Source organism: Carettochelys insculpta, chromosome 15, assembly GCF_033958435.1.
Source record: "Carettochelys insculpta isolate YL-2023 chromosome 15, ASM3395843v1, whole genome shotgun sequence".
Lineage (NCBI taxonomy): Eukaryota > Metazoa > Chordata > Testudines > Carettochelyidae > Carettochelys > Carettochelys insculpta.
In genome coordinates this window covers 36,886,251-36,908,958 of record NC_134151.1, presented here as the reverse complement: position 1 = coordinate 36,908,958, position 22,708 = coordinate 36,886,251, and the positions used below count along the sequence as shown (strand labels likewise).

General features: G+C 46.8%; 1 protein-coding gene and 1 non-coding gene across 2 annotated transcripts in view; both read right to left on the bottom strand.

Annotated features, from left to right (window-relative positions):
• Window positions 1–11,953: 11,953 nt before the first annotated feature.
• TRNAQ-CUG (transfer RNA glutamine (anticodon CUG)) lies at window positions 11,954–12,025 on the bottom strand. Its single transcript has one exon. It is a non-coding gene; the product is annotated as a tRNA-Gln (tRNA).
• Window positions 12,026–15,222: 3,197 nt separating this feature from the next.
• CYFIP2 (cytoplasmic FMR1 interacting protein 2) overlaps window positions 15,223–22,708 on the bottom strand; it is a 93,553-nt gene continuing 86,067 nt past the window's right edge. The window contains exons 29-31 of the mRNA XM_075009386.1: window positions 21,387–21,625; window positions 19,087–19,234; window positions 15,223–17,981 (exon numbers count right to left, since the gene is read on the bottom strand). Of these exons, the coding sequence (XP_074865487.1) occupies window positions 17,814–17,981; window positions 19,087–19,234; window positions 21,387–21,625 (555 nt within the window). The 3' untranslated portion in view covers window positions 15,223–17,813. The remainder of the gene's footprint in view (window positions 17,982–19,086; window positions 19,235–21,386; window positions 21,626–22,708) is intronic.

The following is a 22,708-nucleotide window of genomic DNA, read 5'->3' as shown; positions in this document are numbered from 1 at the left end:
AAACGGAGTGTGCACGGGCTACGCTGGGCATGAGTGCAGCTACCCGCGTGTGCAAATCTGGTAAAACGGAGCATGCACGGAGCACGCTGGGCATGAGCGCAGCTACCCGCGTGTGCAAATCTGGTAAAACGGAGCATGCATGGAGCACGCTGGGCATGAGCGCAGCTACCCACGTGTGCAAATCTGGTAAAACGGAGCATGCACGGAGCACGCTGGGCATGAGCGCAGCTACCTGTGTGTGCAAATCTGGTAAAACGGAGCATGCACGGAGCACGCTGGGCATGAGCGCAGCTACCTGTGTGTGCAAATCTGGTAAAACGGAGCATGCTGGGCATGAGCTCAGCTACCCGCCTTGCCCGTGCACACCCTGCTGCAAAAGGGCCTGCTCCAGTGTGTATTTCCTGTCTCTTTCCTTTGCACTCTTGCTCACACTTAAGGCTGGCAGAGAAACGTTCTGCATGGGCTGCCAGGGGAGAAAAGTGTGCTCCAGCAAAACCAGGGCTGGCTGAAGGGCCTGTCTATCAGGTTTGAAATGCCTTGTTCCTAGAACCCTTCAATAGCCCACGTTTTCACCTTTCCCAGAGGGGCCAGGCAGAGATGCAATACTTCAGGAGACACTCCATGGGTCCTCCTTTCCCCCCACAAATCTGTCTCTTAGGGCTACCAGGGAGAACTCCTACAAAATGCTGTTAAATACAAAGACCACACATGCCATGAGTTAGCAAAGGGGACTGGTTCATGCAAAGTTCCAGCTGAGCAGAGCTGAATATTGTCTGACCATACTGGGCATAATATTAAATCAGACTGTTGAATGGCTTATTTACACAGCAGCATGCAGGGACCTTGTATTTACTGAGAGAGACACGTACCAGGGAGCAAAAATTTAAAGGTTTCTCAACAGGACACTGGGCTAATAAAACCCATACACATTTGTACCACTGAGAATATTTACTTTTAGTACAAGAGATTCTGCATGCAGATATTAACCTATTAAAAGAACTCGCTCAGAAGGGTGTGTGTTGCTTTACCTATTGCTAGGAATTATCTCTGTGTTCTAGGTGCTGGAGCAGAGCACTGCATTTTGCAGCAGGAAAAGCAGTATTGAGGGGTTTAGGGAGGTTTGAACGAGAAGGTAGACTGATGTGCTTCTAATTCAACCACAAATTGCTGGGATCATTGGGTGAAATCTCTGGCCTGTCTTAGGCCGTGTAGGGGGTCAGTCTAAGGGAGGCCGGTCCTCGCCCGCCAGCTTGGAAGTCCATGAATCTATAACACTCAGCTAGTGCATTTGACAAAGTGGGTCTTTGCCCACAAAAGCTTATGCTCCAAAATATCTGTTAGTCTATAAGGTGCCACAGGACTTCTTGTTGACTCAGCTAATGCTGACTGACGTGTGTTTCTGTGACAGAGGCAGATCATGGCAGAACCAGGGGGACATCATTTCAGTGGGACTGCCTGTGCATTTAGTGTGAGACAAGTCTTATTATCGACCAGCAATGTACTGTCAGGAGCCCAGCTAAGCAAAATATAGAAGAAAGGTACCTGTGTGCCTTCCTGTGAATAAACAGACTGCTATTGACCACAGCAGGAGTCACAGACCTTTTCTCATTTCCCACAAGTATTCAATCATTCACAAGAGTGTGAAAAGGAAACATCTCAGGTGCCGGTGTGAAGTGTGCTAGTTCATAAATATTCATGCCACAGATTGTATGTGCTAGCTCATCTCCTACGTTTCAAGTTTAAATCATCTCACCAGAGAACAGAAACAATGCCTCCCCCTGCTCTCGTGCTCTGTTATGCAGCATGGGTCGTGATCGCTGGTCAGTTACTTACATAGGCCAGTGAGGAGCACAGCATAAATATACAGAAGGGTAGTGAGGAATGATCCTAGCTAATAATTCCCAAGGAAATTGTAGGCTGAACTGTGTTTCCTTAAGCATTCCTTGACTATTTCTGTACAGTGAATGCATCAAGGTCTGCAACCAGAAAAAGAGGTTACCTTTGTCGAATACACATTTTCCATGGCCAATGGGAAAGACCGGAAGACGCCTGCACACACCTTTAGTGGGCCTTACATCAGACCCATAGATTTCCACCCCAGTTCTAGTTACCAATGAGACTTGACCCCTGGAAACGGGCTGCGGAGGGGATAGGGTTCCTAGGGAACTGGATCAGCATTTCACACAGGGTGCGCGTGCATGAGACGAGGCAGAGCCTGTTTAGAGATTTAAAGAGGGGGAGGGGCTTGCACACCAGCATTTGGTCACAGAAACTTCTGACAGGAGCAACTCTATTAAAAATACCCCAGCAATAAAACAAGTCTGATCATTTAAAAGCTCCAGGCTGCGTTGTGAAATTGCAGTCATAGAGGACATGAGAAGAATGTGAGGGTGGAGAGATAAAGTCCAGGTATGTAATGGGCTCAGTCCCATGGCCATTAACATCCGTTTCAATGTTTCAGTCGGAGGAGGGTCTACTGCTGTTTTCTAACGTGCTCCATATTGAACAGAAGTGATGGTCTTGTAAGTGGACACGTGTTGTCTGCTAACCACTTTCATACGGTTGTGGACATCAGACTCTGACAAAGGGCCCGGGGCCTTCAGCAGCAAACTTGTGGCTTTTTAGCTCTCCAGAGCATTTGATTCCTGTTATCCCCTTAATACAATTCTAGGAGCTCAAAGGGAAAGCAGAGTGAAAACTGTACAACAATCAACTTGGTTATATTACATTTTTAATGCAGTCTTCACACTGCCCTACTTAAGATGACAGATGGGGAATGCAAATCACCATTGAGGGTCTTAGAGTCACACCAAAATTAACAAATGAATTCTAATACACTTTCAAGGGGCCAAAGAGAATTAGGAATGAGGGAAGACTGAGTTTCATCCGGACCTAGGCTCTGCCACCAATACCTAGGTGCCCACCTCCCCTTGATTTCACGGCAAGTTAGGGGTCTAAATATCTTTAAGAATTCAGGCCCTGAGTCACTCAGGTGCTTTGGAATGTGTTCCCCTTGGAGAGCTGAGCTGGCAGGAAAACAACTACCAATGATGGTATGTCTGTTCACTTGAGACAAATTATTACATGTCAGTGTCAAGGCTTGAGAGCTGGTCATCCAGCACTGCTGTGCATGTAACGCTTCTTTCCCTCCTCCTCACCAGCGCCTTCTGTCTTGCAACTGTATGTACAACAACTCACCGCACACACAACAGCCCTTGTCTTTCCATTAAAGGGTGACCGCTGGCCAACTCAAACAGGAACTCTGTAGGGATCAGTAAAACCCTTACAAACAGGTTGTTGTCTTCATTCAGCCAGACTATCCTTATCAATGGGGAGCTAGTACGTTGTTTCCCCAGCAAATGTGAAGGTCATTTTCGGTAGGTGGTTTGGCTTTTATCAGGGCTGCTTAGGGTGTACCAGTAGGTCCCTGGTTTAGACAGGTTGCACCAGCCAAATAAAAGTGCTTCTTAACTTTATTGCACAGTCAATCCAAACAATATGGGCATTGTTCTTAGCACAAAGCAGGGAGATTGTTGGGCTCGGCAAGCGTGAAGCTAAATCCTGACGTTGCTGCACAACCTGCCTTCAGGCAAATCCACGTTGTGAGCGTGGGTGAGTTTATCAGGGCCCAGCAATCGCTGCAGGATTTCTCTCCTGAGTAGTAACAGAGAGGAAGCCGTCCTAGTCTATATGCTATCAAAACAAAAAAGCAGTCCAGTAGCACTTTAAAGACTAACAAAATCATTCATTAGGCGATGTGCTTTCGTGGGACAGACCCACTTCCTCAGACCATAGCTATACCAGAACAGACAATACTTAAGGCTCAGAGAACCAAAAATAGTAATCAAGGTTGACAAATCAGAAAAATATTATCAAGGTGAGCAAATCAGAGAGCATCCGGGCAGAAGGGGAGCGGGGGAGTCAGGAATTAGATTAAGTCAAGTGGGCAAAAGAGCCCCTGTAATGACCTAAAACTTCCCATCCTGGTTCAAACCACATGTTAATGTGTCAAATTTGAATATAAAAGCAAGTTCAGCAGCCTCTCTGTCCAAAGTGTTGTGAAAATTCCTCTTCAGTAAGACGCAAACTTTCAGGTCATTAACAGAATGGCCCACTCCATTAAAGTGGTGACTCACCGGTTTGTGGATCAGGAGTGTTTTTATGTCTGTTTTATGCCCGTCAATTCTTTGCCTCGGAGAGTTAGAAGTCTGTCCAATATACAAAGCATCTGGGCATTGTTGGCACATGATGGGATATATGATGTTAGTTGAGGAACATGAGAATGTGCCTGTGATTCTGTGAATAACCTGGTTAGGTCCAGTGATGGTATCTCCAGAATAGATATGTGAACAAGGTTGGCAACGGGCTTTGTTGCAAGGAAAAGTTCCAGGACTGGTGTTCCTGCAGTATAGACTGTGGCTGTTGGTGAAAATCCTCAGAAGGTTGGGAGGTTGTCTGTAGGAGAGAGCAGGCCTGTCACCGAGGGCCTTCTGGAGTGTGGCATCCTGATTAAGGATAGGCTGTAGGTCTTTAATAATGTGTTGCAGTGGTTTGAGTTGAGGGCTGTAGGTAATGACCGGTGGTGATCTGTTCTTGGCTTTTTGGGGCCTATCTTAGAGCAGCTGGTCTCTGGGTATTCGTCTGGCCCTGTCAATTTGTTTTTTTATTTCTCCTGGTGGGTAATTCAGGTTTATGAATATTTGGTAAAGATCTTGTAGTTTTTGGTCTCTGTCAATAGGATCAGAGCAAATGTGATTGTACCTACGGGCTTGACTGTAAACGATGGATCTAGTTGTGTGTGCAGATGGAAGCTAGAAGCGTGTAGGTAAGTATAGTGATCAGTGGGTTTCTGGTAGAGTGTGGTACCCATCAGCCCATCCTTGATTTGTACTGTAGTGTCCAGGAAATGAGGAGTGGTGGAGGCATAAATTGATGGTGGGGTGCAAATTTCACTGGGGGATGCAGATTAGCAGCAGCAATACTGGCACACACTCGTAGGTGCCAGATGTGCAACAGTGATATTTGGGGAGATGGCTGAAGAGAGATGCTCTGGATGCATTGCCAGAATAAACCACCCTCACTCCAGTGTTCCTCCGGGTCTGTTGTCACTCCTGTCTCCCACTACTGCTCCTGCTTGTCTAGTCAGGTGGCAGGTTCTTTGGGGCAGTGTCTCTTTCGCTTTGAGTTGTTCAGTATCTAGCGTCATAGGCCTTGATTTCAGCTGGGGTTTCCAGGTATAGTAATAAAGAGGGAGAGGTCTGATATTACATTGTGTTCTCACTAGGTCTTGTAACCCTGTGTGAAGTCATTTTCAAGCACCTTTGTGGCTGCTGTTTATGTTCATACAGAACACTGTTCAGAAACCACACTTTGGACATGTTCTGGGGACAGTCAGGCTACACCTCTCTGGGGCAGGGGCTGTCTTTTTGCTGCGTGTTTGTACAGCACTTAGCACAACAACCTACAGCCTGGACTACGACTGGGGCTCTGAGGGGCCACAGCTATACAAATAACTTTTTTACAATAATAATCACAATTAATAAATACCTTGCACTATTTCTGCTCACGTTGCTTGAAAAAAACTCCCTGCCATTACTCGTTATTTAAACTGTGCTACACCAACACTAGCTACACATGTTGGGAAATGCTTCAGAACAATCCTTGTCAATCTGTATTCATAGTTCATAAAAGAATGGGGTAAGTTGATGGTGACTACATCTATGAATAGCTATTAGCCAAGGTCAAGGATGTTGTGTCCCTAAATCTCTGACTGCTAGAAGCAGGGACTATGGGATGTATCCCTTGATACATTGCCCTTCTACAGGGACTATAAAACTCTTAAGCCCTCAGTGGGAGAAAGTGGGGCTAGTTCTTTTTAGAACAACAAGAAGTCCTGTCCTATCTGTTAGTCTAGAAGGTGCCACAGGACTTCTTGTTTTTCTCGAAGATACAAACTAACACAGCTACCTCTCTGATACTGGTTCTTTTTAGTTGCCCAGTGAAACGCTGCTGTGTCAGAATTACTTTAAAAAACAAACCAAAGGAAATCGTGATGCCTCATTTGACTGACACCATCACTACTTACCTGTGGCTACTTTCGAGGCTGGGAGTTTTGTCCTGATGTACGTGCACTGCTGAGATTCTGCTGATAGGTGATGTGAATGGCAGCATCGGGACCAAAGGCAGAGCGCAGTTCACTGCGTTCCCAAAAAACTGCCTTTTCTAAAAGAAGACAAGCTTCAGAGATGCGGTGGTGTTAGTCTGTTGCAGCAAAAAACAAGGAGGCCTGTGGTGCCTTAAAGACTAACACATTTATTGGGGCATAAGCTTTTGAGAGCTGCAGCCCACTTTGTCCTTGTCACTAACAGCCGCATACTGCAAAAGCACCCTTACCCTGAGCCTGACAATTGCTTACCCACAAATGGACAGGAACTGTTTCTCTGCTGTGTCTGAGGGCTTCTCTATACTTCCCAGTTGGTCGATGCTCTGGAGGTCAATCTTCCATGGTTCAATTTAGCGTGTCTAGTAGGGACATGGTAAATCGAATGCTGAAGTTACCCCTGTTAACACCAGTCCTCCAGGAGAGTTTCTCCCACTGTGGGGAGTCACAAAAAAACCCACTGTAAGGTATGTCGACTCCAGCTATACCATTCACGTAGCTAAAGTTGCATATTTTACATGGATTTTTCTCCCCTAGTGTAGATCTGGCCTGACTAACCTAGGTACAACTCATTTTTGTTACCATCATCGAATCCTCTCCGTGTTCCTTTTGGCCTGACCCTGAGCGTGGGTGGGGGGGAAGCGGCTCTCCCATCCGTACAAAGGATGTATAGGTTAGAGATGGGGCAAGCTGGGTGAAGTCGTATGTTTTACTGGACCAACTTCTGTGGGTGAGAGACAGGAGCTTTTCTGCCACACCCACAGAAGTTGATGGAGACAGACTAACACAGCTACCTCTGTTACCATATAGAATGTGGTCCAGCAGAAACTACGACTTCACCTACTTTGTCTCTCTGCTACCCTGTGTTGGACATGGCTACATATACATTGCATGCAAATAAGAAGAATCACATTTGACTCATTCTACACGGATGTATCTGATATGAGGTTTACGGCCATGAGGAACCGGGCTATAGTTACAGAAGCTTTTGCCATTGTGTGCTTAGTCCCTTGTGAGTGATGACAAGAAACCTCAGCACAACAAAGAATTCTTTTATGACTTTCTTTAGCTAGCTCATTTTTGAATGAAAAAGGCGGTTCCAGTTTGTTTCCCACAATCTACTGCGCTCACCTCTCAGCTATTTATTGCCTCACCTGCTGGCATTTATCTCAGATGATTCCTTTAAAAAAATAATCAGAGCCCTTCCCCGTTCTCCAAAACCCAGGAGTCCCCGTCAGCTGCTTATCTCCTAGCAATGCTGATACACCTGAAAGACTGGTTCACAAGCCATAAGCAAGCTGAGCTACCTGACAGGAATCCAGCGGGGAGGATAAGGCCGTGTCAAGTGTGACTAATAATACCCTCAGCCACATTTCAGCCTCTTCCCCTTCCACCCACATCGCCTAGCCCAGGAACATCGTCATGGAACAACTCCAGGTATCAATTATCCTACATTAGAAGATGAAAACTTCATGCGGAATCTGTTGCTGTTGCAGACCTAGTAACAAAATTGCTTTGGGCACATGTTTCTGAAGGACATGGTGGAAACATTCTCCTGTTGTGTGGTGTAATCTGAGAGCCCGATGGCACAGTTTGCAGGCTTCACATGAGATGTGTGCGTGTGTTGGGTGTGTGTGGGGAGATCCTTTTCTGATCGATAAGCAGTAGATGGCCAGGAAGTTTGGGGAACTGCCTGTTTTTCAAATGATCACATTTAAAGAACGTGAGGGTGCGGGGGAGAAGCTTGAAAAACTGGACTTCAGTGAGAAAATGGCCTTTACTGCAGCAGTTCTAAAAATAAGCATTGTCTGGGGTGAGCTAGCTGTTCCAGCCTGCCAACTCCCATGACATAACAAGCAGTCCTGTACCAGCTTGGAGACTAACACCTTTATTAGGTCATGAGCGTCAGTCATCTGAAGAAGTGAATCTTACGCATGAAAACTCATGACCTAATAAATATGTTAGTCTTTAAGGTGCTACAGGACTGCTTGTTATTTGTGAAGCTTCAGACTAACCTGGCTACCCTTCTGAGACTGTTTCTCACATCAGAGTGATATTTAGACTGAGGTCATATTAGCTGCGTCTACACGTGCACGCTACTTCGAAGTAGCGGCACCAACTTCGAAATAGCGCCCGTCGCGTCTACACGCGTCAGGCGCTATTTCGAAGTTAACTTCGACGTTAGGCGGCGAGACGTCGAAGTCGCTAACCTCATGCGGAGATAGGAATAGCGCCCTACTTCGACGTTCAACGTCGAAGTAGGGACCGTGTAGACGATCCGCGTCCCGCAACGTCGAAATTGCCGGGTCCTCCATGGCGGCCATCAGCTGGGGGGTTGAGAGATGCTCTCTCTCCAGCCCCTGCGGGGCTCTATGGTCACTGTGGGCAGCAACCCTTAGCCTAGGGCTTCTGGCTGCTTCTGCGGCAGCTGGGGATCTATGCTGCAGGCACAGGGTCTGCAACCAGTTGTCGGCTCTGTGTATCTTGTGTTGTTTAGTGCAACTGTGTCTGGGAGGGGCCCTTTAAGGGAGCGGCTTGCTGTTGAGTCCGCCCTGTGACCCTGTCTGCAGCTGTGCCTGGCATCCCTATTTCGATGTGTGCTACTTTGACGTGTAGACGTTCCCTCGCTGCGCCTATTTCGATGTTGGGCTGAGCAACGTCGAAGTTGAACATCGACGTTGCCAGCCCTGGAGGACGTGTAGACGTTATTCATCGAAATAGACTATTTCGATGTCGCAACATCGAAATAAGCTATTTCGATGTTGGCTGCACGTGTAGACGTAGCCATTATGTCACAAAAACTTTTCTCACGTAAAAAAAGTTCCTTGCCTTCATAGATGTAGAAAAAAGGTTTCCATGTGACCCAAGTATAGCCTAACAGCTCAAAAAGGAAATTAACAGAACCCCACATTTTTGGAGGGCTTTGTTCCTGGTTTCTGAATGCTTGGCATGGGAAATTCTGTTTTACAGCAGAGGACTGGCTGGCTGGGCTCTCCCTGGGTTCTGTGCCCTAGCTCAGTAATGAGGGTAAAATACCAGTTTAGCAGCTTTTAAGATGTGCTATGTTTTCTGGGGAGTTTTCTTTCACAACTCCATGTTAATTTTTGAACTTCCCTGAGGCAGGAATTGTAGGTGAATTCCTGCAAGTTAAATGCCAAGTGAGGGTTTTTTTAAGCAGTAACAGTCATATCCTGCCTTGGGATGTTTATTGTTTTCCTCTTCTCCTTTGTGGACAACAAAGGAGAAAAAACTTGGCAATTGATATGCACCCCCACCAAGCACCCGGGGGCAGGGGGGGGTACTCTCATCTGCCATTGACCGGGAGACAGGCTTAATGCCTGGCAATTTGGAGCCAAGGTATGGAGATTGCACTCGACTAGTGAGGACAACTATCTGGGGACAGCCTAGAGCAAGCAGTGTTTCCTAAACTATGTTCCTCAGAACACCGGTATTCCATGACCAGCTCGCAGGTGTGCCACGAGCGTTTAGAAAAATTATTCAAAGTATGCATTTTCTGTTATTAAAATGTGAGACAATGTTACTTCTTCATTGCTATATCTGATTCAATTACTTCATTTTGTTTTTCCTGCATATGTTGTTGTTTGGTGATTTTTTTAAAGAACATTTTCATAGGTGTTCCGCATAAAAAATCCTATGGTTTGGCGTTCTGTGGTCTCAAAAAGTTGAAAAAACACCGAAAGGCTTCCAGGCCGCAGATCAAGTGGGTCCCCTAAAGACAGAGTGCAGAGGCAAAGCCACACACACCAATCCAAAGGTCACTTTCTTTGTAGCTCCCTTATCTGCAAACACTCACAACCAAAACCTGACATCAGGTGTGTGGGGAAGGTAGTCAGAAATATGACATGCATCCTGGGTGTGTGAAAACATTGGACTCTTTTGAGCAACTGTGAGGAGTTTTGAGTCAGATCAGGATAGTAGTAATAGGCTTTGCTCTCACATAGTTCCTTTCATCTGTTTTTTTTTTCCTCTCTCAGCCAGACTCATTCCTGAGCTACCTTCTATGCAAAAGTTCTATAGAGCCAGAAATAGGGAATTCTGTCCCTGCTCTTGAATTCCATGGGACTGGTTGAAAAACCATGCCAATGCTTTAAGCAACATAAAGAAAGGATCTCATTCTACTTCTACAAGCCTACAAGTTTGGTCCCCTTCACCTTCACAGGCCTTTCCTGTAAGCAACCTCCTGAAGCTGTTGCTTTCTTAAGGCAGCCCTGCCACAATCAGAGTGGACTCTTAAGGCAGAAGGAGCTTCTCAGGTTCTCTGAATCTGATTAAATGTATTTTCTCTGCTTTCCCCCACCCACAGTCCTAGGCTAAGTGTTACTTTTTTCGTCCCCTCAGCCACACTTGCTATGATCATACAGCCAAGCCATTTCCAGAGTCAGTCCGTCCTGGGACAGGAGAGCAGAACGTCAGGAGACCTCTGACACAGGCTCCAATGCTGCTGATTAACGTTCCCTCTAATCTTTTCCATCCATGTGCAGAATCATTTCTATGTGCACTGAGACCTGTGCAAACATGCACCACCAACAGAAACACAACACCTAGCAATGGATGCTCTGCTAATCAGCTGGGCAGCATTTGAACTTCTCTCAAGTGAAGAGCAAATATGCTGTGCTCCAAGTCCTAAATAAGGGTGGAGGTGAGAGGTGGGTGAAGTGTTGAACTGGGGAAAAGAGAGGGCTGTGTCTCAGTGATGGCCCGCTCCACTGAGAGTGATTGTGCTATTTATTACAAAACTAATGTAATTATAGCTGTGGCTTACACCACACTACTAACAGGAGGAATAGGATTACACCCAAAAGGAAAAGAAACACCCCCTGGGGTTTTTCTAACTCCCAGTCAGTTCTCTAAAATAGCCCACGGGTTGGTGGGATTCATTGGCTGTTATCTATCCTGATTTCTAAGAGCTGTTATCTATCCCCAAGAAGTGTGAGTTTTGAGTTTCAGGGGATACGACTTAAGGATTAATAGGAGAAAGTGACGTACAGACACAAACAACACTCTGTTCTGTAGAAGACGGAGGTTCAGTGGACCACGCATCCCAGCTGAGGCAGCTTGCTTTCAGAACTTCCCAGTCATTGGGTCAAAGCCCTCTCGGGGGTCCTGGGGCGTTTTTGCCTCAGCCTTACACGTGACCCTTACAGACTCATAAAACTAAAGACACACACACAGCAATACACATAGCTATGGCAGGGTATCAAAAGAAAAGTCAGAGATAAAATGCAACTGCTAACTTTTACTTACGTAGCTGAGCAGGTACAGGAACAAAACAATAAAACACTGCATCTGCCTATCTAAGCTATACTGTTACAAATTTCTTCGTGGTACCAATGGGTTTTCACACACTACTCTATTTAACTCGTGAGCAGGCGGGAGGAGCGGCGAAGGGTGATCAGTCCTTGTTGCAGACAGCATCCGGTCTTTCTAGGATTTGGGAGTTCCTTTTCCTCCTTACTTAGTTGCCCCCTTTTATGATCTGCCGTTTGCTGGCTCCTCCCGAGGGGCCTGACGCATCACATCCTGGTTGCTTCCGCTTCTCTTCGCCTGCAACCCCTCTCAGCCCCCTCCCCTTTTTACACAACCATACATCCGATACTTCTTTTTCCCTTTGAAGGTATGCAGCTGGCGCCTCTGGGGTGCTAGGTCAGAGGCCATGGCTCTTTTCTGTATAGGTTGTTCCTGTTTGTTAATTTTAGACCGGGGAGAGCGTGGCTGCAGACAGTGCAGTCTTCAAGCATAAGAACATAAGATAGAGAAGGGGTTTACAGCAAACAGTCCTACTGAGATATGAACTCAGATCACAGGATTCAGAGTCCTGAGTGCTGACCATTACACCATAGGACCTACCTAGCACTTCAGTAAATTCCATTGCTAACTGGGTTAGACTTCCCCAATTCACTTGGTTCCTCAATTCTTGGTCTGGAGTTTGTGGTTTAGGCTTTTGCGGTAAGGCACATTTCCCTATCACAATTTAAAAGGGTCTCTGGACCCTGCCTCCACCCCATGTACCTCACCGCGTTGTTCAAGTGCCCATGCAATTCACCCTAACATGCCCGAGCGTGGCCATTCACTTAAGGGTCACCAGGTAATTTTGCACATCAAGTTGCTGCTCAACTGCTCAGCTTACAAGGAACAGTGCTGCTGATCCAAAAACCCAGCACTTTTTCCTCTGTGATCATTACAGAAGCAGTCTCTCCACCTGGTGCTAAGCAGGCACTGTGCTTCGAGAGGTGCAGGAGATTTAAAACCAAGGTCCTCACCAGGGTTCCCTCTAATTTTTTCCATCTGTGGCAGAATAAATTTTGTTCTGTGCACCATGGGATGTGTGGATGTGCAACACCAGTAGAAACACATGTTGTCAGCCCTGAGTGTTGTGGATGCTCTGTTAATCAGCTGGGTGGCACCTGTCTCTCTCCCAGGTGGCCACTTTACGCCAGTAAAGGCAGGATTCAGCAATGCAAGTGCGTTTCCTCTGCATTGCAACATCTATTGTATGTGCCATTACAGGGAACTGAAGCATTAAGGGTGCATCCAAGTGGGACTAACCCCTGGGGTGAAGGCAGCAGCAAGCTCCTCCTGGAGTGCAGAAGCCGTTTTGGAAACAGTGAACTGTGCTAGAGCAGAGAATCTGGTCCACAGTTCCAAACCGTTTTGAGTCGGGCTCATCAGCTCTTCCATCAAAGCTTTTTGTGCGACCGTGAACTGGGTTTTCAACTCAATGAAACTGTCTAGCAGAAAGTACCTAATTTCCCTTGCAATTTTTCATTCTTGTTGGGAAAGAGAAAACCTGAGACATGGAAAATGTTGGGTTTTGCAAAGAAGTCAAGATTTTTGGCAACGTTCAACACCCTGCCACATTCCAACCAGAAATGTTAGAGATCCTTAGTATCATGGCATAATTGAAGATTTTCCCCATTCTCCACTGATCCCCACTTCTATTTTCCCACTACAAAAATCATCCCATGTCTACTTCACGTAGTTTGTTGCTGTGTTATGGGACATATCACAATGTACAAGGTGCTTCATCATCACAGAAGCATTTTTAATAAAGATGGAAGCTTCTGGTGACCAGCAAAAAATACAAAACATCATCTTCAGCTGCACGGCAAAGATGATTCATGAATTTAACACCATATTCACTCATGAGCAGAAACATACTTCACGATAAATACATTTAAATTTGTTGTACAAACCCCCCCAATCTCCTCTACGTACAAATATGGTACATGGGAGAAGTGTTCTTGCAAATGTGTCTTTACAACTTTCAAGAACAAAGTTTTGTGCTGGATCACAAATACATAAACTGATGGAAATCGAATAATGAAGCAAAAAAAAAAAGGGACTAGTGCAGCGTTCACCATGCCTACCAAGTGCTGCTGGAGAAAAGGACAAAAGGACACCACTGAGCTAAGAGAATTTGAGATGCTTTGATTTCCACTTTCTGCTGCCCTGCTCAAAATCAAGTACAGGGTCATCAAGGAACTTGACTGTGTACGGTGAATACTCACATTTCATAGAGATCTGAAGCCTGAAGGAATCATCATGATCATCTAGTGTGACCTCCTGCGTCAGTCAGGCCAAAACGTTTCATCCTCTGATTGCTGCATCAAACCCAACCACTTCCACATGAACTGCAGCATATAAAGAAGACATCAATCCAGTCTTGATGTAAGCACTTATATTTACACTCAAGTGTAAGCCCAGAGTTAGGAGAAGTTAAGTGAGTAGACCCCAGGTTTGTTAACGGAGTCTGAGCATCTACACCCTTTTGTGATCCCAGGTAAGGAACTGTTGCACCCTGGGTCTCAGTTTGGAACACCAAGGGTGCATCTACGCTAGGAACTAACTCTGAAGTTAACTTCAAAGTCAGGCACTACATTGAAGTAGCCAGCAGGAAGTCTACACACATTTTCCCTTACTTCGAAGTAGGGAGCCCAACTTCGAAGTCCTTACTTCATTCCCAGGAATGGAGTAGTGCCCTACGTCGAAGTCTAACTTCAAAGTAGGGTGTGTGTAGACGTTCTACTTCGAAGTTGCTCACTTCAAAGTTGTACTTCAAAGTAATCAGCTTCAAAGTTATTTCTGTAGCGTAGACACAGCTCAACAAGAAATCCCGTGGCACGTTATAGATTAACAGACAGGAACACCAGCATTCACGCTGCATTATGTGAGTCTGAGTCCACCAATAACCCAAACAGTGCCCTCGCCAAATATGGCTGCTCTAGTCCTTTCTTTGTGGTGCAGAGTAGAAAAACCTAACTGTCTGGAGGACAAAGAAAGTCAGCCCATGGGATTGTGGGAATCTTTTGGTGGACTCCCAAAGCACAAGTCCCATGGGGCTGCATCTACACTGCAGAGTAACAGTGATTGTGCCCTAGCTTGAATAAGACTTAGACAATCCACTCCCATGCATCCTTGGGAGCAAGTCCTGGGTTAGCCCAATTTTTGTGTAGATAGGAGGGTTAGGGTTGAACCTGAGCTTGAATCGTGAGCATACACTGCAATGCAGACATATCCCAAGTGCTGGAGGATTTACTGCAGCCTTTGGTAATCTGTTACAATGGTTTATTTCCCTCACTACTAATAATTTGTACCGTATTTCTATTGAAGATAATTAACTTAAAAAGAACAAGCACAAAAAAAAATAGTTTTCCAGTTCATTCAATGGGATAAGGGCCCAGTTGTGGAACCCCTGTTAATATGCAGTTAAACAGGAGCCAAGATCAACACAGCTGGACTTGCATCCTTTTGGGGTTGTGTGACTAAGCCCTTGCTGCCCTCCCATATTACATGAGCAACTGCCACTTAAACCCTACAGCTGATAAATACTCTTCTTCTTCCAGGTTGGTCTCCTGCTCAATTTTTTTCACCGCCCCCCACCCCCCCGAAGGTCACTCCATTGAAGAAGGGTCCTGCGGCACCTTATAGACTAACAGAAAAGTTTTGAGCATGAGCTTTCATGAGTAAAGACTCACTTCATCAGATGCTGGTCCAGCATCTGATGCAGTGAGTCTGTGCTCACGAAAGCTCATGCTCAAAACTTTTCTGTTGGTCTATAAGGTGCCACAGGACCCTTCGTTGCTGTTACAGATCCAGACTAACACGGCTACTCCTCTGATACCTGATTCCATTGAAGAAAATTCATCTTTCATGGACACCATATGTATTTGGTCTATGCATTCCATTTCAGTTCATCCAGCTGTGTTTTACAGGGCACAAGAATTACTCCCCTAAAACAACAGCAAAAGGCTGTTATATTTTGCAAGTGGACATTCATCCGTGGTGAAATACCCTGGAACTCATTCAAACCTGAAGCACTGGCAGACAGGCTTTAATGCCTAGTTCACTACACTCAATTGTCCAGCTGCTGGAGGCCGGATGTGTGGTGTACTTCACCCTTTCGTATTAAGCTTGTAGTGTTTTCTGCCACAACGGCAACATTCAGTGAAGTGTCACGAGAGGCTGTGTATTTTATTTGTGCAGTGCCCAGATGTGACAACTGTCTTTAGTGGAGGAGACCATATGAAGCAGAACCTTCCAATGTTAACTGTGTCCTTCACAGTCCGCTCCTGCTCCAGATGGGGCGGGACAGAATCCATCCCCCTTGGTCTTTCCCTCCCTCAGCCAGTGGGGATTTGAGATGATCTCACTCCACATCCACGTAAATTTCAGATTAAAACGCACCAGAGTTTTCCTTTTGTAGCTTAAAACAGCTGCCTCAGCCGGGAGAAACTGAAGGTGGTAAATACGCCCAGCAGTGCTTGAGGGGGGTAGTCACTGGTTGCCAGGGAAACAGAGGTAGGCCTCTGGGAGAACAAAGGCATCTTGCATCTGAAATTCACCTATAGCCGATAATACTGAGCTGGCTACCTCTCTCAAAGACAGAATGCTCTAGCTGAGACACCTCGTCAACTGATCTACCTCCTGTTCTCCCACACTAAGTAATTCACCGTCTCCGGTTTCCCAGCAATTTTGAGAGCACTGTATCGTGAGGCCCTAAATTGGGTTATGTTGTGATGCAGTGCATTAACATGGTTGTGTTACATAACGGCAACAGGTCTGATATAACGTAAATAAGATTACAAAATGAAAACTTTCTCAGCAGTGAAGCCAGAGTGCATTAGGAGCGATGCATGTGGCATGGAGCTTAAGTCTTATACTGAGGGTAGGTTCTAAACTCTTCTACATCTGGGACATCCCTGAAGTCCGAGGGGTCACTCCAAGTTTCTTCTGGGGCAGCTGAGCTCAGGGTCTGGCCCTTTGCTTTTGCCACATCACACAAGACCCTTTATCTCACTTCAAAGAAGCTGATTTGGGGAAGATGAATGCTGAAGATTTCTGTGATGTTCCAACTAGATTTGTTTACTCTCACACAATCTTTACCAGTGTTAAAGAGTCAGAGGGAAATGGAATAATGTATTTCCTTTGTAGAGTCCTGAAAATACAACATTTATCTCCTTTCTGGCATTTCATTTCCCTGCTCGAAAGGATCCTGATGTTTCTGTGTAATGGAGTTTCCATTAGCCCTGGCTGCAATTCTCCATGCCTTGTAGGCATACGCTACAAGAACTCATTTAACACAAAAACAAAAACTGAGGAGGGAGGGGCCCACGTCAGACTTTCCAGCTCATTATCCCATGAGGATGTCTGATCCTTGGCTAAAGAAAAGATGACATGAACATGAACAGTTCTAGAGACCAGCTGGGGTGCTAGGATCACTGAATCCCACCCCTCATCTCCCTGGGTAATATAGCTAGTGGGATTTTCAAGAAAATGCAGCACACCACATTCGTTAGGAGAGTGCATCATTTACTCCCTGGTAGTTATACTTTCAGGAGGCAGCTCTTCTGAATTAGTGGGAATATGGGATGTAGCGCGAAACCACCATGATATCCTCTCTTCTCCCAGCTCTCTGAAATGGGGGGGACAGTCATTCTGTCGTTACCTCATTGCTGTTTTTGAACCCATGCAGCACAAATCCTCCCTTACTGAGCTGCAGGGAGAGATTCTTGACGGTACGGAGACATGCTGAAATGACTGGAGAAATCTCGTCCTGGGCAGACAGGGAGGCTCGCTAGACTCAAACTCTGAATTAACGTGGTTTCCTTCCAGGGCTCGTTGCTCTGTGGGCTGTCTAGTGAGAAGTGCCACCATTTTGCTCCCCTCATTGGGGGATGTCTTCAAACGAGCCCGCCTCGTTGTTGTGGAATGTAGGGGGAGTTCCACGTGCCTCTCGGCACCAACCCTGGGAGATGGCTTTGGGTGCCAGGAAACAATCAGCTCATGCCTGGAACCCTCATATGGCTTCAGAGTTTTGTGTGCGACTGGGCATATCACAAGAAAACAAAACCAAAAAACCAAAACCCGCACCATGGAAGAAATGCACATTCTGCCCCTCCCCTCCCACTCCCAGGCTTAAAGCTACAGGTAAAACCAACCCACAGGGATGCTACAGGACATGCACTCAAGCAGGGCCAGATAGGAAGGTGTGTTCTTGTATGTACCGGGTGTACCCGATCTCCCTTCTTGCCAGATCCATTGTCAAGTCTCCTCCTTCCAGTTCTTGTTCCGATCCAGTCTCTCTTCCTCCCTACTGCCAAGGGAATTTAACATTCACAAGAGCACCAGCTGCTTAGCAAGTGGTCGCCAGCGACTGGTGGATTGGGGGCTGGAAGCAGCGCACATGTTCAACTGTGGAGCTGTCTGTTTCCACTGACTTCATGTACTTGTTCAGGATGGCGAAAATCTCATTGTTCAGAATCTGATACTTTCTGATCCGGTCAGCCATCTTCTTCAGGGGCTAGAAGAGGGGAGAACCACAGGCAAAGCGACATAAAGCCATCCCTCTCGGCCAGCTGGACAACCTCTCCAAGACCTCTAGCCTGTGGCTAAGGAACCTTGGCGGAGCTGTCACAACCCCTGTTATGCTTCTGCCTCGCTCCTGGCACTGAGTCACCTCCATTCTATGGGCCCTGGAGTCATGCCAAAGCATTACAGGGCAAAGATGCTGTAGTTAGAAAAGCCTGAGTCTGACCTAATTTCCCGCCCCCTCCGCTTGCTCGTTGCCAAAGCTGGTGCAATTACAGCGCAGCTAACGGGAATTATTTCCTGTTGTCTGCATGCAGCGCCCTATGGCCAAGTGGAAGGTCTCTGCTTTAAGGCAAAAGGGTTCAGCTCCCATGCCTGTTAACTTGTTGGCCTCTCTGCTGTGACTCTGGGTAGGACTCCTACCATGGGGGCTCTAGCCCACTTTGAGCAGCGTTTAATGAGAGAGGATAATGCTAGCCACGCTGGGTCCCTCGCTGGGGGTCCAGTGCTGTGCTGCCTATCTACAACACAAGAGCAGGGAGAGGGTAGTTCTGGGGATCTGACCCTTCAGGGCAGGTGCAACACACAGGGGCACACACAGTGTCTGCTCTCCCCACTCTTTATCGGCACCACACCTCTTCTGGTGAGTGTGGGGAGAGCGGCATAGCCCTAGAGCAGCAGGAGCTTCCTACCTCACACTGCTCTGGGGCTGCACAGCTCCAGGGGAGTGGCGGGACTGCCTCGCTCCTCACACAGAGTCACCTTCATTCTGTGGGCCCTGGGGTCATGCCAAAGCATTACAGGGCGAAGATTCTGCAGTCGGAAGAGCCCGAGTCTGACCTAATTTCCCGCCCTCTCCTCTTCCTTGTTGCCAAACCCGGTGCAATTACAGTGTAGCTAACGGGAATTATTATTTCCTATTGTCACGGGAAGCAGCAGGTGGGGGTGAAGCAGGGGAGGGGCCTGGGTGAAGCAGGTGTGTGACTGGGGCGGGACAAGGGCACGCTGCTGGTGCCCTGCTCACCAGACGCTGCTGCTTCAGGGCCTTACAGATTACACTCAAAAGAGGGTAGAGCAGGGGCCGTCCCCGGCCTTACCACGTTCTTTATGATTTCGTCCTTCCCGTCCTGCCGCTGCACCTTCAGCAGATGGTAACAGAAGTCAAAGAGGTCAAAGCGACGCTGCTGTCCGAGGAGAACGATGACGGAGCAGCCTGCCCAGTTCAAACCGTCTCCAAAGCACTGCCTGGAGCGGGCAAGAGAGACATGGGGAGGAGCTAATTAGGGAAGGGCCATCCCACATGACACCTTCCTCACTGAACTCCTGCTGTTTTGACTCTTCCAAACAGCTACAGTTCAGGCATGTGTGAAAGCAAATGGACTAAAAAGCAGCCATGCACAACTCCAGGGCTGCCAGCCAGTCTGCTCCGTGTTCAAACCAGGCAGCTTGGCAACTTAGAAAACCTGGCTTCTATGCCCAGCTTTGACACTGAGCTGCTCGGTGACCTTGGGCAAGTCACTTTCTTGCTGCGTGCCTCAGTTTCTCTTCCCACCTTTTAGCTCCCATTTTAGCTTGAAGGATCTTTGGGGCAATGTCAGTTTCAATGGTTGTATACAGCCAGCACCATGCAGCCTTGACCTTAGCTGGGCTCCTTATGGGCCCCAGGAAAGAAAATGAAAGACAACAGAACAAAAGTTGGAAGTTTAAAATAAAAAGCCTTCCCTGCCTAAGAAACTAAACAGACCAGAGGGTGCAGCTAGGCTAACGCAGTATAATATCACTTCATCGACAAGAGGTCATTTTGCAGCCACCCTTGTCGTAGCCACACAGAAAAGAAGGAAAAATATCAACACACTTGGTGAAAGTGGAAGAGCTGTTGCGAGATTTTCCGTTACTCTAGGGACCTACACTGTACCTTAGGCTTTGTCTACACTACACAGCTTTTAGTGACATGCCCATGAGGCTAAAAGTCAGGCAGTGTAAACACTGTTTGTCTGCACTTTTGCAGACGGGATACTTCCACCCCCTACAAGTGGGATTTACACTGTCGACAGGAGTGTACTCCTGCTCATGACCAGCCATTCACACTATCACTTCCAGCAACAAAACTGTGCTTGGAAATGGAAGTGGAAAATGTATCCAAAGTTACTTCAGTGCAGCTGTGGGGGAGGGGGGGTTTATTTAAGTACAAGTCACTGGTATCCGTCGGGAAAAGTACTTGAGCAAAAGCACACAAACACAAAGATTGTACTCAAGTATCCGAAAATGAAAGCAGTTAAACTTTTACTCAAGTAACTTTTCTGGGTACTTTTCCCACCTCTGATTTTGATGGTGGTGGTGCTGGGGCTTTTTAAAGAACCTGTGAATGACTAGAGTTTTGTCCTTCAACTGGCAGTGTAGCAAAGCCTTAGGGCAGGTCTACACTAGGTGAGAAGGTCAACCCAAGATATGCCATGCCATAGAATAGCGTAGCTGGAATTGGCTGACTTTCTCCATGGTCTCCATAGTGGGAGTCAATGGGAGAAACTTACTCCTTGCCGTTGCCAGGCAGACCAGGGTTGACTGGGACACCCTCAGCATTTGATTTAGCATGTCCCTACTACACCCGCTGAATCAAACCCTGAAAGATCGACTGCTGGCGCATTGGTCTTCTGGTAAGTATAGACATGCCCTTAGACAGTGCTACCCTCTCTCTATTGTGTCAGGTTGTGTGAGATGTAGCTGAGGTTGGTGCCATTAACCTGCACTGTCTCCTCACTGCCTGTCCCAGCTTTTACGTTTTCTGTGACTATGACTACTTGTAAACAGTGCCAGAGCAGCAGCCCTGGAGCCGGGTTCTCTGCCTAGCCACAGACCAGGCCTAGCTCAATCTCCCAGCCCTGCTGCAGCCCTGAGAGGCAGGCAATGTGGCCTAGTGGCCAGGGCACAACACTGGCACTTAAGAGCTGGGTTCTAATCCTGACTTTGCCACTGGCCTGTGGGTGGCCTCTGGACAAATCTGCCCCTCTGTGCCCTCAACTACAAAAGGGGACCTATGGAGAGTTGACATACACCAATGAGGCATTATCATTCTAAATTCTGGCTGGTGGCCCAATATATTCCCAGTTTCTCTTCTCTCTAATGGTGACCCTGCCAGTCAAGCAGAGCTACAGAAAGCTTTGCCTCAGCAGAGGAGGTAAAAGGCTCTGTGTTACATTATGTTACTAATGCCTGAGTCAGCCCATACCCCTATGTTATACACAATGCTCTTTTCAGTAGCGTGGCTGTTACCTAGGGTTCCACACTATCAAAAGCAAACTAAGTGCCTGGACACCACTCACCACCCTGGGGCATGCCCAGCTGGCACATACTAAGGAACAAACAGTGCGGAGGCCAGGGCCAAGGCAGGTTTACTCACTCTGCAGTAAACTCGTTTGTCCCCACAGGGATGCAGTACACAAACTGCATGGCACTCCAGAGCCGGTGGAACTCGACACACTCATCCACGTGCATGACCCCGTTGGTCGGGGGAGGCCCACGCCAGATTGGGTCCTGCAGGTAGCTCCGAATGCGTGTCAGGATCACCTCGAACATGGAGAGTCCACAGCAGAGCCGCTCCTTGGTCAGCAGGTCTCCCTCCCGAGCAATGGCTATTTGCTGAGAAAGGAGATAACCACAGAAACAAAAGCAGATGTGTTGTGACCTTCCTCTTGGAATTCTGCACTAGTCTCCACCCTGCCTCGCTCACTTCCTTCACGTGATAGATTACCTATCCCATGCAGCACCAGTTCTTACCTCTGACAGATGTTCCTGGGGCAATCTTCCCCTGAGAATTAGCATGTAGAGGAAGAATACAAAGAACACAGCTCTTGGATAGTTTTAATAACATTAAACATTTTTGTCTTTGGAAGTTAGAAGTTGAAGTCTAGCTTTTTCCAGAAGCTCATAGCCTCAATCCTGCCTGCACACTGCTATGTTACTCGTGACTGCTGGACTGCATGCACTGGATTGCCTCTGTCATTATTACTAATGGGAAGTAGGCAATGCTCCTTGCTTTGTTATAGTAGCGCTACTAGCAAGACCTGAGCTGTGCACATTAGTATGTTATTACAGGGATACTCTCTGTACACACTTACTTGCTATGATAGGGTTGTTCATTGCAACTGACCCAAAACACATGTGCAAATATTTAATAGGCACATCCCTACTCGCTATTTGCACTTCCCAGTTATATCCAGACACTGGGATGCAACTCTGCATATTTAGCTTTGAAAAACTGGTCTCTGCACATTCTGAAAACAGACAGCAAGAACAGAGAAAATATTGAGTAGATTTTGATTTTCCCTGCCTTGCCGTGATCTTAAACAGCAGGAAGGTTGTAAACTTCTTGGCTCATTAGGATTTTAAAAAAGCTTTAAAAAGTATTTGATGCCACTAACAATTTAGTACTGAGGAACATATGTACTTTAGAAGAAACTAGGGGTAACCAACTTGATGAACTTCTGTGGGGATGAGGATGAAATGTATATCTGTGCTGAGAAATGAATAATGCTTACTCTCAGGTACACCCATGTACATCTGGAATAGCTTCACTGCAATCAATGAAATCTGAATGGAGTTACTCGGATGTGCTCTCTGTAACAGAACAGAATCTGGCCTCATTACATTCCCCAAGTGACTGTCATAAGCCTGACAAAAAAGGTGATTCAGGGCATAAGAGCAACATCTTTCATTCTAGCA